We start from the raw sequence: 17939 nt of genomic DNA on the forward strand, positions 1-17939 counted from the left end.
ACTTAAGTAAATGTCGAATTATAATCATGTATTGATGTTGTTTGTGCAAGAAAAGTAAGGAGTCTATTGATCATCTACAAATTCATTGTGAGATTGTCATGACCTTGTGGAATGAATTCTTTGCTAGGGTAGATTAAGCTTGGGTGATGCCAAGAAGGGTGATTGGTCTCCTAACTTCATGGAGGCCTTCAAGGCAGTTTCCAGATTACTACAATATGAAAGATGTGTTTCAATTTGCTTATAGTCTTTGGAGCAGAACGAGAGAAGTTTTAAAAATCATGAGTGATCAATGAACGAGCTTAGAATTTAATAATGGCTGATAAATTGTCAAGCTTTTGGAGTCCTGTCACATCTCATGAGCGGTGTGAGAATAATTGTCTACTCTTCTTATATTCCGAAGTTTTCCAACGCACCACACCGAACATCCCATGCATCCTTCTGCCACTCATTGGCCTTATAGATGCACTCATTGACCTATCTAACATCACACTTGCCATTGGAAGCAGGCTATACCATGCTACCTTGCACGCGTGTAAATAACCTTTTATGTTTTCTCCTTTGCATTCGTGCCTTCATTCCAACTGCTCTGCTTATATCTCAAACGTGCAGCCCAAAGGATAGTACACGTACTGTGAAGGTGTAGTCTGAGCATTATTCTCCCTCTTCTACTATATAGTTGGGTGCTTCTATAGTAGAAGAAAAAACTCATTTATCCCTTCCTTTAAGTAATGAACTTACAATTTTTTAGGTAAATGAGGAAAGACAATAATATGTTGTGCCAAAACCTTTTTTTTGTTTTCCGAGAGTTTACATTTTATCCATTCAAGGTATCAGTTCTTTGGCGATATGACTACCAAACTATCAAAGATGTCATTTTACCCCTAAACGACCACTTCTCTTGCAATTTCCCCTAAGATCTGACCCTTATGCTTGTGCTATGTCACTTATTTTTCATCCATATAACGGTTAAGTCTTAAACAAGAGGGTAAATTTCAACTTATGTTTCAAATTGGGAGGCAAAGTAAAAACTTTGCTAGCATGGTGGTCAAATTGAAGGTACTACATCCACACGAAAGACATCTATGCAAAGCAGCTTGCAAAGATATGCTTGGCCACCATATTCCTTCGGACTGTTTGTTTTGCGAGGACGTCTCTTGATGGTACCTTAATCCACAGGGTCATGCTTTTTGGCAAGTCTTCATGGGGATCAATTCTTATTTTGCAAACACTTTCTTGATATTCTGCCGTACTCACCAACTGGGATGGAATCCAAAAGCAAGGATCCTCCCTACTTGCCGCAGAAGGGGGGTGGGGTCTTCCACAACACTCCTTTTATCATATGCTGAATTGAAAAAATCTTAATTTTCTCTTATAAATGAGCTTCTGCCATGTTATTAGAGCGGTGAAGCAGTGATCATGTTTCTTTCTGCACTATTGAAGAAATTTTTTTTATAGGGAAAGGGGAGGGAACAGATTTAAGTATTGAAACAAAAACTAGAGAACAACGCAAAGAAAAGGACATCTAGCTTTCCTCTTTTGCCAAGAGAAATTTAACCACCCTCTTCAATCAAATCCCGCATAAAAGAGGAGAGGCTACAACGTACCTACAGAAACACACTCAGGCAGCATATCTAGCTTAAATTGGGTTGATATCTCAAAATGTTTTTAAAACGTACTTACCCTTGATGGATTTAACCCTATATTCGAAGTACAAGCTAAAGTTGCGTCATCCATAAAAAAAATTTAAGTAACCGAGAGGGACTCAGAGGCGTATCATATCAACAATAGCCTGCAGTAGCTTCTTCTCCAGCTCAGGTTCATCAATCCACAAGGAACTTTGGCGGCGTAGCAGCTCATTCTTCTCTTTCTTCTTCTCTACCTTTCTTTTTTCTTTCATCCTCCAATTTTCAAGTTTCTCAGTTCTTTCTTTCAACTGCATTTATACCAATCAAAAAATAATAATATAATATAGTAGGTCAGAGAAGGGAAGAAAGAGAACATAACTTCTGTTTGTTTGGACACAAATGAAGTAGGAGATATATTTACAATTCTGCGCCCAACATAACATGTGGAAGACTTGGATTGTCGAGTTCAAGTGTATACAGTTCACAAACAAGATGGATGCCTAATGATTTAAAATTATCTGTCATGCATACTAGTAAGTACACGCGCTTTTTTGCGGAGGTTGGCATCAAGCTTTTGACCATGTTGTATCAGATTTTCATGATACGACAAACAGCTGCATTGGCACAGAAACTTCCTACAGTATTCAATAATCTCTTAAATTACTTGAAAGGAACATAGGATCTTCAAAAGGAACATAGGATCTCTCTCTCTCTCTCTCTCTCTCTCTCTCTCTCTCTCTCTCTCTCTCTCTCTCTCTCTCTCTCTCTCTCTCTCTCTCTCTATGTGTGTGTGTGTGTGTGTGTGTGTGTGTGTGTGTGTTTACATTCTGCAATATACATTGAAGGTGAAGGTGCTACCTAGCAGGATGGTAGTAGAAGCCAGGCCAGACACAGTCCACCTTATTGGGTTTGATGGGGAGCCTAGTCTGGGGCTAAAGCCTAGACATTCACCCGAGGGCACAAGGTCATCTCTTGCAAAGGTTTTCAAGATGGGCAATAAATGATACTAATTTTTTTTTTTTTTTGGGGGGGGGGGGGATCCTATTCACAAAGGGTTTTTCAAGCCAGAATTGTAGGGGTGAGAATTTGAACCAGAAAACCGGCCTGAACCAATTATAAAATATATATATATTTTTATATATAATAATATGAAATAATTTTATATTATAATTTATAACATATAATTTTAATCTTAAATATGAACATTTGTTTGATCATATGTTATTAGTATAAAATATATATATTAATTACATTTTATGGCCTAATAAAATATGCATAAAATATAGTATTAGTATCACTAATATATATATACTATATGTAGTAGTAACATTATAATAGTATAATATATAGTATTAGTATATATTAATATAATTTTTTTTTTTTTATAAATTAGTATATATTAATATATTATAAGAGTTATAGCATAATATATGTATAATAGTATAGTTAACTTAATATATTAGTATTAATATCACTATATCACTATATAATATATATATTATATGTAGTAGAAGCACTGAATATAATAATATATAGTATTAGTATATATTAGTATATTATAAGAGTTATAGCATAATATATGTATAATAGTATAGTTAAATTAATATGTTAGTATTAATTTATCAAAAAAAAACTTAATATGTTAGTATTAAAACTGGAAAACCGGAAGTATTGGTTTAGGAAGGGTCTGGGATCGGTTCTTGAAAATGCAAAACCGGTGTTTACTGGTTCGGTCCCAAAATTTGTACAAAACCGGATCGAACCGGACCGGTTACACCCCTACAGAATTGAAATAGTTCCTGGATGCATTGCCACTTTTCAGCTGGTTGGCGATCAAGAAAAAAGGATGTGCCTGGTTGGTCAAAAGCTCCACTCACAAGGTGTGAAACCACAATACTTCAGTTCAGACACTCTCTCTCCCTCGATCTCTGTGGTGCCTGATACAGGGATTTTGGAGGTGATAACTGGGCATTGAGAGACTGATGTTTCCGCTGGTTTGGGAATGGGGGGCCCGGAGTCAGGGGAACCCCATGAGTGGGAACAGAGTCAGGAAACAGATCAGTGGTGTTAGAGGGGGTGGGGAAATTTCTTTGGGCATGAGACCTCAGTTCTTTTTTGAGAAAGAAGGTGGTGGCGGGAGGGGAGGAGTGCTAACTCAAGCAAGAAGAGTGAATTGCCCCTAGTGATTGGATGCGATCAAAATATGAATGCAGGTTCTAATTTGTATGCTAGCAAGCCTTCCAAGGAGGAACTTTTATGCTGTCAGCTATTGAATTTCTGTCTTCCAAAGAACAGGACCAGCCTGAAGGGAGGGATGGAAACATCAGCCCGGGTTATGCATTCTGCAGAACTTCTTTAGACATTTTTTGTTGATATCATGGGAAGGGCTTGAGGAATTCATGGCACTACTTGCCACTACTGAAGCTAGCCATTGCCTAAATAGAACGGATCATATTCTCAATGCAAATAATAATGGCACTTTAAAAAATCAGCTAATAAAGGCAGCAAATAACTAAAAAGATTAACTTAGTACCATTAATTACGACTTGAGCTCTCTTATATACGTCCGTCACGTGTACTTGAGCTCCACCTAGATTTCTTTTTTTTTATATAAGTAAAGCTCCGCCTAGATTTCTATTAATAAAGTTTTCATTTATCAAGAAAAAAGCATAACTCAGGGGGGTAAAGGGCACTTAAACTTTGAAAACGTCCTTACAAGCAGCAAGATTAGCAGATACAGTTTGCTCCCCAACTCCATGTGGAGGCTAGGGTGCCCGGAAGCTGAGGACTTTTAATAAGGCACTTCTTGGGAAATGGTTGTTGTAGTACCATCAAGAAGGGGAGTCATTATGGAGGGCTCCAAATATGGGAGTGGTTGGGGGGAATTCAGTGTGCTTGGCCACTTCTACTGATATTAATAAATTCTAACTTGTTAAAAAGAGAATTCTCCAAATTCAATTTTCTAATTTTCCTATGTTTCCTTCGCCCTCCAATTTAATCGCAGAAAGAAAGAAAAATTTCATCTCCAGTCATGTTTTTTGAATAGCAAACAAAAATTTTTTTGATCGGTAAATTAGCAAACAAAATTTTATTGATGACAAGGATAGGCAATAGCCGAAGTAGACGGGGCATATACAAGAGCATCACCTAGTATCTTCAGTAGTAATTTAAAGGGCCTTTCCCTACTTTCCAACATTTCTTTAGTTATAGTTTATCTTCTTTCCCTTTGTCTCTCCAGATTTAATAAATTAAAAGGAAGTGACTTCAACTAATCCAAACAGCAGTTAAAGTTTCCGTTTTGTTTTGGCCCAGTTAATGAAAAAACTAGAAATCCAACCATTCCGATTGTTTTTCCACCTTCTCACAGCAACCAAACAGGAACCATAAGAAATTCAAATCTATACATATACATTAAGCCCTCGCATCGAAAAATAACATTCCCCAAGAAACCAGATAGAAACCATAAGAAATTTAAAAAGAAGGGGGAAGAGAAGACGTACAAGGGTTTGGCGGAACTCTTCGAGGGCGGCCTTGCGCTCCTGGGCTCGGAGCTTGGCGGCCTCGGCCTTAAGCTTTTTCTTTTCCTCAATGGCGAGCCTAAGCGCTTCTCTGTGGGCCTCGTCCTTGCGCTGCTGCTCGAGGCGCATGAGCTCAACCTCGTGAATATACTCCTTGCGGATCAGTTTGACCTGCTTGGCATAGTCGCGGCGGAGAAGAGCGAGCCTGCGCTCGGCATCCTTGGGGTCCTTGGGAGGGTCGGAGTGCCACCAGCTGCCAACGAAGTCATTGGGCTGCAGGAACTCGTGGGTGTGTTGGTGGTTGTTGCGGTGGGAGGGCGGGTTGGCAGTAGTGGAGAAGTTGCGGAGGAGATGTCTAGAGACTTGGCTGCTTGTACGGAGGAGGGTGCCACAAATGGCCATTGGGGCTTGGCTTCTCGTGTACAGAGCCACAGAGCGTGTGGTAAAATGTGGGGTTGGATCAGTTATTAATCCACTGGAGTCGAGGTTTTGAACATGTTTGGGCTTCGTCGATTCGGGCTTCACGTTTCTATTCCCCCAAGAAAGTACTGTTTATTTTCATTTTAATTATAATATATGTTCATGCCAACAGTTTAATGGTAAATGATTTAATTTTTTAAATAAAAAATATAGATTTGAAACTCCACTCCTTATATTAAAAAAAATTATTATCTGTTCATTTATTTTGGTATCATATAATAAGTAAAAAGAAATTATAAAAAAAAAAGGTAAAAAGAGAATAACCAAAATGGGGTACTATAAACTTGAGAAATAATATTTACGGATTTAGAGATCTACATAAAAAATTTAAATAAATTTGAGATTCACATAAAAAATTATTTTTTTAAAAGTAATACTACGTACATTCGTGAAATGTGCAAGCGTCGTGCAGTCACTTTGAAAAAGAGTAGAATCTACTATTAAAAAATTAATTTTCTTTTTATGTGGGTCCTATATTTATTTACTTTTTTTAAAAGTGATTATGTGACACACTCACGACTACAAATATCATTTCTCTTTTTAACGATGAATGTCAATTTTTTAAAGGGAGTGTGTGAGGCTACACATCTAAGATACATTTTTTAGTATGTTTGTTACCTAATTGTTTTGCACACCTTGGATTCATTGAACTAGTTGTTATTCTAGGTATATGGGTGAGTCTTAGACATTTCTTCATTTCAAATTTTATAATCCAAATTAATGTGTGATGTAAATGACTTTAAATAGAATTATTCTTTTATTAAATATCTTATATTTTTTTTTTATACAAACAAACATTTCATTCACATAATGAATTGGTTGTCAGCCATTACAAGTGAAGAAATACAAGGTGTCACAACATCTATGTCAAGTAACTCTGAATGAAGCTTCATTGCCTCTTGAGCTAGAGTGTGTGCTACCTTATTGGCCTCTCTCTTTACATGTAATAACTTCCAATTAGAATTAGCAAAGAGACATTTTATATTATGCACCAATGGACTGATACTTCCAAAACTAGTCTCCTTAGCATTAACAGCATTAACAACATTAACAATTTGAAGTGAGTCACCCTTAAACACACAAGACCTTAATCCAATTTTGTGCATAACATGGCAGCTTGCAGAAGACCTTGAGCTTCAGCTAAACATGGTTTTGACAAAAAGACAATGGCTTCATTAGACTAGCCAGTACCATACCATCACATTCACGTAGGACCACACCAATGCCAATCTTATTAGAATCAGGATTAGTATAACTTTAATCCAGGCATCTAGTAGAGCTTACCAATGTAGATTCATGGACAGTGATGGGAAAGAGGTGTTCTATGAAATATGTAGTGCCTCATGAAACACACCAACATTAACAATTTGAAGTGAGTCACCCTCAAACACACAAGACCTTAATCCAATTTTGTGCATAACATGGCAGCTTGCAGAAGACCTTGAGCTTCAGCTAAACATGGTTTTGACAACAAGACAATGGCTTCATTAGACTAGCCAGTACCATACCATCACATTCACGTAGGACCACACCAATGCCAATCTTATTAGAATCAGGATTAGTATAACTTTAATCCAGGCATCTAGTAGAGCTTACCAATGTAGATTCATGGACAATGATGGGAAAGAGGTGTTCTATGAAATATGTAGTGCCTCATGAAACACACCAAGATCATGCTTAGCATGATTGAATAGCCCAATTGGGTGTAAAAACACCTCTTCATGATCCATTTACTCCTCCTATACCACAAAGCTCTAGCAACAAATGCAAATAATGCTAAATCTTGCATTGACCATCGTGATATGAGCTGTTGTAAAATCTACCCAAATTCAGTATCTATAATTGAAGCCTTTTGGATTGCTTTATTGCCAAGTATCCAAACATCACTTGCTGCAGGGCAGTACCATAGCACATGACCTAGAGTTTCATCTTCTCTTAGACAAATGGGACAATTGGGATCAACAACATCATTCCTTTTGAACAAAGTCTGTTTTGTTGGCAATGAAGTAGTACAAGCATGCCACATGAAGACCTTGAAAGCATTTGTAACAGGCATAGCCCAAATAGTTTTCCATAAGAGATCACAATCTCACCTATTGGAAGAGTTCCCTTTTCTCATAGTTTGTAGATGCATATGCAAATGATATGCACTCTTAACAGAGTAAATGCCATTGTGAGTGCTCTTTTATACTAACTTATTTGCACTATTAAAGAGGTTGATGGGTATCTTTAATATTGCAGAAATGTCAGTTTCAGTAAAAACAATCTATAATAAATTCATATCCCACCAACCTCTCTGCTCATCTATGAGATTTGCTACCATAGCTTCATCTGGTAAGACATGAATTTGAGTTTGTATTTTACTAGTACTCACGCTCGGCAACCATTTATCTTGCTATACACGAATTTGTCTCCCAGTCCCCACTCTCCAAATGATGCCTCATTTAACAATTCAATAAACTGCCAAATACTTCTCCACACAAATGATGATTTAGATCCCAGACCAGCATGTAATATAGAAGAATTAAGGTAGTACTTTGCTTTGAAAATTCAGCTACGTAAAGAATTAGGTGATGTGAGAAGTCTCCAAGCTTGCTTTGCCAAAAGAGCTAGGTTGAAACTAGATAAATCTCTAAAACCACAACCCCCATGCTACTTCCCTTTACATAATACACTCCATTTTTTCCAATGAATCTTAGATTGATCGTCTGTGCTTCCCCACCAAAAGTTGGAAAGCAAAAAGTTTAGTTTCTAACAAAGAACCTTAGGTAACAAAAATTCACTCATACAATAGGTAGGTACAGATTGCAAAATTGCCTTAATGAGAATTTCTCTACCAGCTTGTGAGAGAAATTTTGTCTTCCAATTATTCAGTTTGCAGCGAACCTTGTCAATGATACCCTTGAAAGCACTAACTTTGGATGTACCAATCAAAGAAGGAAGACCAAGATATTTATCAAGACTAGTTGAAGCTCTTAACCTAGCAATCTCCATAAAAAAACTTCTAGTTGCTAACTTTGTGTTTCTGCTAAAAAAATAGATGTTTTCTCTCTATTAAACATATGTCCAGAAGCAACCTCATATCTCCCAATAATGTTGTTTAGTTATGCCCATTCAGTCATGTTAGCTTTACAAAACAAGAGGCTATCATTAGCAAAGAAGAGATGGCTCATTTTGATTACACCTTTAGCAATAGGCACTCCTAATAAGACACCTTGTTGCTCAGCAACATAGAGTTGGGCACAAATTATGAATAAGTAAGGAGATAATGGAAATACCTTGTTGTAGACCTCTTTGTGGTCTAAACTTTTGATGAGTGGAATCATTAACCAATACTGAAAATGAGGATGAAGTGATGCACTATAAAATCAGATGAATCATTCTTGAAGCAAAGCCAAATTTTTTCAACATAGCTGCAATAAAACTCCATTCAACACGATCGTAAGCCTTTTAGCCAATAGTTTTGTAATTATCTTATACAAAACATTACAAAGGCTAATAGAGCGATATTTAGTTATATATTTGGGGTCATTCTTCTTTGAAATCATTACAAGATGAGTATAGTTTATAGTTGCAATATTACCATTTGAATTCAAAAAAGAAAGGACAGCTTGGCAAACCTCATCTTTAACATAAGACCAATGCTCTTGATAGAAGCAAGCTCTATAACCATCTGGCTTATGAGCTTTGTAAGGCCCAATTTGAAAGAGTGCAGTTTCTATTTCCTCCATAGTGAATGGTTTAAGAAACTCAACATTTATAGCAGGAGTCACCTTCTCTGGGAGAGCAGTAAGGAACTCATCTATATTTGATGGATTAGAAGAGGTAAATAAGTTCTGGTAGTAATTGGTAAAGGCATTCCCAATGTCCTTAAGTTTTGTATGCATTACACCTTCCTCATCAGTTACCCTCAAGATTTTGTTTCTTCTTCTTCGTTGAGATGCACACAAGTGAAAATATTTAGTGCTATCGTCCCCCTTTTATAGCCAATTAATATTTGCTCTTTGCTTCCACTTCAGGTTGAGGCGTTCATGTAACTGATCAATTTCTTTCTAAAGCGCTTGTACATCCCCAACTAAGGCTGCATTTAGTGATTGTTATAGCAATTCCAACCTTCTCAACTTGGCCTTCAGGGAGGAATCAGAAACAAGATCCTTGCCCTTGCTCCACCTAGTCAAATTCAGCATACACCTCTCCAATTTGTTTTGAAGATGACAGAAGTCTCCCCCTTGTTGTAGTGGAAGCAGCCCAGACATTCTTAACAAACTCCTTGCAATCATCATAAGTAGACCAAGTTGACTCATATCTGCACAGCTTAGTAAACTGTCTAGGTGGTCTGTCCCTCGATTGAATAGTTAGAAGCAAGGGATAATGGTATGATGAAGAAGTAGCCAGGACCTTGATCTCACCATCCCCATAAATCTCACTCCAATCCTTAGATGCAACAATCATGTCCAACTTCTCTTTGGTGAAGGTGTTATCTCCCTTGTTATTGCACCAAGTGAAAAGACCTTCAGAAAATCCCAAGTCACAAACATTGCAATCAAGTAGAGCATCATGAAATAACTGCATATGTTTAGCACATCAACAAGGTCCTCCACTTTTCTCAGATTGATATAGAAACTAGTTAAAGTCACCTACACAAAGCCACATATTTGGCTGCAACAAATTCAAGGATCTTAAGACATTATACCCTTCAATTCTCTTTTCAACTTCCGGGTGTCCATAAAAACACGTTAGCATCCATTTTGCATCATGATCTGAGGAGTTCACCCATGAATTGATATGTCTTTGAGAGTAACTATGGATATGCAAATTAATCTCTTCTTTCTACATCAAAGCCAAACCCCCTCCCTATCCAACACCTTCAACAGTAAATAAACATTGATATCCTGAAACTATTTTATTTTGTCCATCTTGCTCTTACAAAGTCTAGTTTCCATTAAGAAGATAATATTAGGCTTATTAACCTTGATCAAGTGATCAAGGTCTCAAACTGTTCGAGGATTGCCAAGTCCTCAACAGTTCCAACTAAGAAGCGTCATTCCTCCTGATGGTACAATATGGTTTGGACTTGAAGATCAAGTGTTCCTTGATGAACGGAAGGAAGACTCAGATTCCAGACTAGAACAACTTATAGAATTCTTCCTCTTGCGAAAAGTAGGAGATTTGGAAGACACACCAACAGTAGTCCTCCCTTGATTCCTTAACATTCTCTTCCATTTAGTAAAAGGGCCATTAGGATAGACATCAGTCTTGCTGTCATCAGAAAATGGCGCATTAGTTTGTTACAAGTAGGGCTTAGGGAGAGACTCTTGCACTCTTATTAGCAGATACATGACAAGCATTTTCCTTATGAATGCAGTTACCACCATCAGAATGAAGATAAGAAATAGCCACTTATGCATCAAAGGAAAATGAAACACACCCTGTCGAATAAACACTTACAAAACGACTCAAGGCAACAGTTGGATTAGACACAGACGCCCTCAACCAAGCCCCATGCTGCCTTATAGGCAACTCCTCATCAGAAACCATATTCTTATTCTTTGAATAGCCCATTGTTGAATGAGTAATCATCCTACGATGGAAACAAATTTGAGGCAAACGTTTATGCTTAAACTGCACAAAAATTCTCTGATTCATGATAACCATCATTTTACCTCTTACAAGTGGCTTGGAGAAATCCAGTTCCACAAGAATACTGAGGAACTTGCCCCACCCATTTCCAGTAGCATCAATCTCCACATGAAGAACCTTTCCAACAAAAACACCAACCCCAAATCCCACATAAGAATTCATGCAGTCAAAAGGCAAGTTATGCACTTGAACCCACATGAATGTGCATGTAAACATAAGATCCTTAGGCGGGGTGAGACCATCCAAAATACTTTAAACACAAAAGGCAGTGGTCAAATAACCACGATTGCCCATCCCAAACACGCAACAGATCCAATTCAGAGGAGAATTCAAATAAGAATAGGTTCAGTCATATTTCAATAAACTTGATGCAAAAATCCTCCTTCTAAAAATTCAACATATTACTCTGAAATGATTAACGATTAACTCTCTTATCAATCACAATCTTCTCAATGAAACAGCATTTCCCTCTTTCGAGGGTAGCATGAATATCATCGCTCTCCACGATGACATCTCTCTGTTCTTTCTCTATAAGAGATAACTTATCCTATAAGGATGTAAGATCCTCAGCCGTTAAGTCAAACAAAATAACACTATCCAACGGAGAAACAATAAACACATAGACCAACAACACTTTTCATGAACACACTAACTTTCTTCCCATTGACCCATGGGAGAAAGAAGCAAACACCATAGCAAACTTCAAACTTGTAATTGCAAGAAACCGTTTCCTGAATCGCCAGAGAACACATTATGTTAACCGTTTATCCAAAAAACGTTTTAAAGTAACAACGATATCTTATATTTGAAGGCTTTACAATGCTGATGTGGTGGGATGCTTGGCATTGGGGGTTTATTTCAAACCTAATGGATTGGGCCTTAATTAGCCCGTTTGTCTTTTTGGGTCCAGCGCTCCTGGTTGGTCCTGAACAAGTGTATACGGTGGCTCGTCAACGTACAGGGTGCCACGATAATCTCACCAGACACCGTCCACAACTGAACAAGCGGACAGTCCTACAAGGGTTAGTTTGTTCATCCGATGATACAAAAAAGGTCCCCAAGTAATTCCGATAGAGCTTATTCAGAGAACAAGATTAAACCACCTACGAAATATATACAAAATTTAAAAAAAAAAAAAAAAAAAAATCGAAATAGAAAGATTGATCAAATCACCAATGACGTATTCTAACAAGAGATCGATCAATTAGAAAATCGTTCAAGCTAAAAGCAACAAACAACTTCTATACGTTTTAATTTTTATTACCGGAATTATTTTCTCATGTCTAAATTGAAGGATGAAAGTTTACAACATAAACGTATACACTGTTGCCTGTGACAAATTTTCATCTATGAACACTGAACAATTTTTTATTTGTTAGGACCCTTCATTTCACAGGACCCCATTGATTTCGGCAAAGGCAACCATTTTGAAGAAATTCCACCTGGGAGCTCCTCCAAATCCTATACTCATGCTTTCTTTTGCAACACCAAAAGAGTGTTTATGCACTTACAACTGGACTGGTCCAGTTTTGAAGTGACATGGCAATACCTTTCCTCGGCATCGAAAGAAATATTCCACATACTAAAACCTGTAATTTCAGTCAGTCTCTGTGAAGGCAGTCGTAGTTAGTAAGTGAATTTTGCAGACAGCACAGATAAAATCGAGTGCACCTTAGGAAACAATGGAGAAATCCTTTTGCTGCCTTGGCATCATAACAACCAACTGTAGCTTGCCTGACTGACATAATTTTACTGGATTTTTGTATACGGAAACCCTGGCAGCATTATTACTTAATAAAACATGTGCAATGCTGAATGATTCACCTTTGTCCACCGCAAATTGCCACTCTCTTGTTGATATATTGAACCAGTCTTTTTTACGGGATTTAGTTGCTTTAACTTCAATGTACTCTCTGCAATTCTCCTCCCCTACGACAATGTCATAGGGCAACCCGGTTTCACTATCTTCGTTAACCCATTTCACAACTGTGTTACCAGCTTTCCCAATAATGTATTTGAAAGCGACTAGCTCACCCAGTCTCCCCGTACGTGCAGCTTGCATTGCATTGGGTGTGCCAGTTCTAAGTTGGTCTCTCTTGTGAAAATTGGATGAATCCAACTCAGGGTCATCAGCTGTAATATCAAAATCAGTAGGATCAAATTCAACTTCCATACCAGAATCAGTCTGGTTGTAAGCTTGGTCAGACTGATCTTCCAAATTGTTATCTGACAAAACTAAAGCTGTTGAAGCTGTGGCTGAATCATCTTCAATGATCCAATCATCATCGATTGAGATAGGAACAACATTATCAGTTCGCATGACTCTGCCTTCAGAATCATCCTCGTCTTTCTTTTGTGGGCCGCAACCATGCTGTGCACTTGTTGCCTGTGTCCTAAAACCATTTGCACGAGCATAACTAAAACCCGGTGCAGTTTTCCAATCCACAGGCGGCCAGTTTGGGTTATTTTCTGCTTTCCTTTTGGACCTTTGATAACTTTGCTCTTCCATTTTTTCTGAGTCAAAACTTGTCTGGAGTGAATCATCATTCTTTGTTAAAGAAGGCACAGATGAGAGGCACCACAAAGATTCCTCATCAGGAAGCTTTGGCACCTTCTGGCTATTCAAGATGAAAAACTCTGTCTGCTCCTCAGTGGAACCTGATTCAGCCATGGTCGTGATCATGTGAAGGAAATTTGCCAAGTGCAAATCAGGAGTTCCATTAAATAACAAACAAGACAGCTCTGTAAATATGGCATGAGAATCGGAATCTCGGGTTGCGTACAAAATGTTATCCTACAAAAATCATATAAATATGGATGTAATTAAGAAAGTATGCATACAATATATTACTATTCACAATCATGCCACATATCATGCGAAGATTGCTTTTTTTATTCTTTTTTTTTATTTTTTTGTGGGTATTGACACTGGATGTTCAAGAACAAAGTTCTGACCAATCCCGGGGGTGTACAGGCCATTGGCTTTCCCGCAAGTTCACCTTAGGTAATTCAAGGGGAAGTTCTTCCAGTCAGACAGCCCTAGAAATTGTTTGCACACACAAGAGGATTCAAACCTTAGACCTAGAGGGAGCATACCACCAAGACCAATACGTTTACCACTTGAGCCAACCACTAGGGGTTGGAAAGATTGTCTTTTTAAACCTCAGAACATTAACAAAAAACAGCTGGTTTAAATACGGACCTGCAGAAGACAGCCACATTCAATTCGCTTCTTCGATGTACCAAACCCACTCTTTATAGCATTCCTGTAGTACAGCTTTTCAACAACAACTACTTGTAAATGATTAAGAAAATTGAATCCAGATTGTTTGAGTTGAATATATTTATCCGGGTGTACGCTACAGATGTAGCGCTGAGCATAAGGAAGAGCCCAGCCCACCAATGAAGCTTTGAAACTAGAGTCTGCCAGACCATAATATATTGCTTCACGACTTACAACCTGCACATAAATGCAACAATGCGGAAAGGAAAATTAAAATCACATTATATAGCCCTTGTTTTTCCTCTCCTCTCCAGACTGACAATATAGGGCACTCTATTTTCTTAAAACAACAGAATCTAACACTGGATGATGTCAACTCTCACTCAGAATTAAATATCTTAAGTCTGATTTATGGTGAAAGTTAATCTGAGAGGACAGTTATGTAGGTAAAGACTACATCACGTGATATTCAGCTTTTCCTTAGTAGGGAAAGGAAATGAAAAAGTGTCAGAATCAAAGTAGAGGCAACTATATCATTCTCTATTACACCCTAGTTAGGTATTTCTCATGTATACATCCCGTGTACTTGGGCTATGCCTCCTTTTCTTATGGAAAAAATTCTAGATTACCTATAAAAAAATAAATAAATAAATCATTCTCTATTACTACCCCAAGCATATGACTGCATTTTCCTTAAGAAAATATGAAGTCATCAGAGCTTTAATTGTTCCAGTCTAGGTCATTCCCTTTCTCGGGATATGCTTTAGGCAGAAGCCATATCTTAAGCGGAGTTCTGTTAACTTACAATAAACAAAGTCCTAAATTTATTAAAAAGGATTTTTAAACAAGTTGAATTTAAAAATAAAAATAAGATGGATTGATAAATTATTAGAAAAAAGTGTATGGGGAATGAACTGAGCATGGAGAATAAATCCAAAATAGTTCAAAGATTAGCCCAGTATATCATTGTGCACAACATAAGATGCAATTATTTGTATCATATCCATACAAGGCTTTTATTAGATTATACAAGTAGTTTGGAACCATGAAGAAACTTCCAAAAATTCCAGGAATACATTTAAATGACGTAGGAAGTGTTAAGAAAGCTGTAAGTACAAGCATTGAAGTGTTAACTAAGAGAGTGTTAACTCTGTGAGAGAGAGAGAGAGAGAGAGAGACCACCTCTGAGAGAGCTGGAATCCCCAAGGCTTGCATGAGTACAGAAACTTTTGTCTGAAGTATCTGTTTTTCAACCTCATTGAGTTTGCCAAAGTACAGAAAATCAATGTTATCAACATTCTTAAATTGCTCCCATAACTTGCTATCATCACACCAACACACAAGGCCAAAAGAAGGATGCAGGGAAACCCACTTATCTTGTTCAGTTGGAAGCACCGTTAATTCCAATTTCAAAAGACATTCTTTCAAGTAAATGACATCTTCCGGAGTTAGGATTCCAGTTTGCAATCCATCACTCCACTTGAGAAAAACTTGAAAAACCTGTGATATGAAAGGAACATTTAGGTTGTACTGGAACTAACAATTATCAAAGGCAAAGTTTTGCTTACAAAGCCGGTCACCTACTGCATTAGCTGATAGTGAAGGCAAAGAAATAGCAGATAAGTGCATCAAAATCTGTATGTAGCTACAGAGAGGAGGGGTCTCATGTACTCCGCAGCCGTCAATAAAAAAGTCACGAAGTCCTGGATAAGTACTGCTCAGCGTCTTGTTCAAGGGGTGATGAGTAACTTCTGTCAAACTGCAATGAGGGATTTCCTTCATTTGATCCAGAGAACCAGTTGAATCATGCCAACATACTTCTTCAGGAGATAAAAATATACCAGGTAACATCTCCTCAAGACTAGAGCCGGAGGTATATGGAACAAATATAAAAGGTCCTGAATGCAACTCCTCTTTAATTTTCTGCTTTGAAGTAGCCATTTCATTCCAAATGAATGTGTACAATTTTGACATTTGTGATATGCTGGCATGAAAAGAATGTCGGTTCCCATTTAGATGAGCAGGTTTGCTTACCCAGAGAGGGGAAAAAAAAAGGAAAAGAAAAGGGGTGATGGGGATGGGATTCATCGAAAAACATTCCATGGAACCATCAATAGGAAAAGCACAATGTGAAGAGAACAAAAGGATCGCATGCGGGGCAAATGCCATGACAAATCAAAACAAACGTCCAAATTGATACGAGTTCTTATTCAATCAACCATGTAAAACGTACACTACATCATTTCAGACTCAAAATGCATGTCTAAACAGCAAGGCTACTTACCCCAGATGATAGACAGTGGTAAAGTAATTTACAGATATCGGTCTAGAGGTTAAACTAGTTGGCTAAGAGAGACAGTATCTCAGAATTCTAGTCTCGACAGATGATAAAGGGATAGTAGACGTAACACAGCCATGCCACAATGCTGAGGAAGTATATGTAAAAAGCATATATAGGAAACAAGAGTTCCATGGGTAGAAAAGATATCATCGCCACAGGTGGGAAAAGAAAGGAGAAAAAAAAATAGATGAAACAACTAATACACTACAGCAAGTAGTACCACAAGAAATCTTGAAAAGCAACAATATTCATCTTCTGAATAACAAAATGTCATTCTCGTGATAAAACAAAAGAAAGTATTGAAAAAGTGGAAAAAAATATGTGGAAGAAACATAATCCATTGACAGAAAAAAGATTTGGGAATAGATTTCATAAGAAACTGAAAGATCCATTTCAAAGAAAAAACAGACAGCGTTACCTATCAAAAAAAGAAAAAGAAAATAGAAAATGGAGTAACAGAATGATTAGAAGAGTAGTGTCAAGTGCACACAGCCCATAATCGATAATTACGTAATATCGCGTGGTTAAAGCACTGACAGAAAATACTGGGCAAGACCTATATAGGTCCAATATTCATCTAGAAGTGCGATTGATATACCAATAACATGCCACAACAGAACATAAACACAAGATGTTGATAAACTTTACAAATGTTGTTCTTACTAACAAAGAAATAGTAGGACAACATAAGGGAATTTTTATGTGAAAAAGAGGGAACACTAGAAAATACTTATGAAGAGTCCAATCAAAGATAAAGAATAAAAGATAAAATCCCATGAAGTAAAAAATGCGAGCACACGACGAACAGGAAAGAACAGTTAATAACAACAAATATCAACTATCAGATTATAAGATAATAAACATGAAATATCAAATTGTAAGATGCAAAAATACCTGGCCTTAAAAGGTGTCTTGGATCTTCTCCATACTTTCAGAATTTCCAAAACATCATCCAATATAACTTTAATCTTAAACCCAATATTGCTAACTAGGTTTCCACTTCTCACCTGTTTCAGTAAGAGAAACAAAAGCATAATAAAGAAATTGCAGAAATTTAAGTCATCCAAGTCCTCCAAGTATACAGGGAGACGCAGCAGTTTCAAGTGATAACT

The 17939-nt window shown here is 37.4% G+C and overlaps 2 protein-coding genes across 2 annotated transcripts in view; both read right to left on the bottom strand.

Moving 5' to 3' along the window:
- Positions 1 to 1495: 1495 nt before the first annotated feature.
- Positions 1496 to 5618, bottom strand: LOC122315978 (MAP7 domain-containing protein 2). The gene is made up of 2 exons (XM_043132371.1): positions 5126 to 5618; positions 1496 to 1933 (listed from the first exon to the last, which is right to left on the bottom strand). Exons 1-2 carry the CDS (start codon positions 5543 to 5545, stop codon positions 1763 to 1765), a joined length of 591 nt encoding a protein of 196 aa, XP_042988305.1. The 5' UTR covers positions 5546 to 5618; the 3' UTR covers positions 1496 to 1762.
- Positions 5619 to 12444: 6826 nt separating this feature from the next.
- LOC122316018 (protein NO VEIN) overlaps positions 12445 to 17939 on the bottom strand; it is a 33599-nt gene continuing 28104 nt past the window's right edge. The window contains exons 9-13 of the mRNA XM_043132438.1: positions 17722 to 17834; positions 16071 to 16470; positions 15669 to 15986; positions 14466 to 14723; positions 12445 to 14057 (exon numbers count right to left, since the gene is read on the bottom strand). Of these exons, the coding sequence (XP_042988372.1) occupies positions 12936 to 14057; positions 14466 to 14723; positions 15669 to 15986; positions 16071 to 16470; positions 17722 to 17834 (2211 nt within the window). The 3' untranslated portion in view covers positions 12445 to 12935. The remainder of the gene's footprint in view (positions 14058 to 14465; positions 14724 to 15668; positions 15987 to 16070; positions 16471 to 17721; positions 17835 to 17939) is intronic.

This window comes from Carya illinoinensis, chromosome 1 (assembly GCF_018687715.1).
Source record: "Carya illinoinensis cultivar Pawnee chromosome 1, C.illinoinensisPawnee_v1, whole genome shotgun sequence".
Classification (NCBI taxonomy): domain Eukaryota; kingdom Viridiplantae; phylum Streptophyta; class Magnoliopsida; order Fagales; family Juglandaceae; genus Carya; species Carya illinoinensis.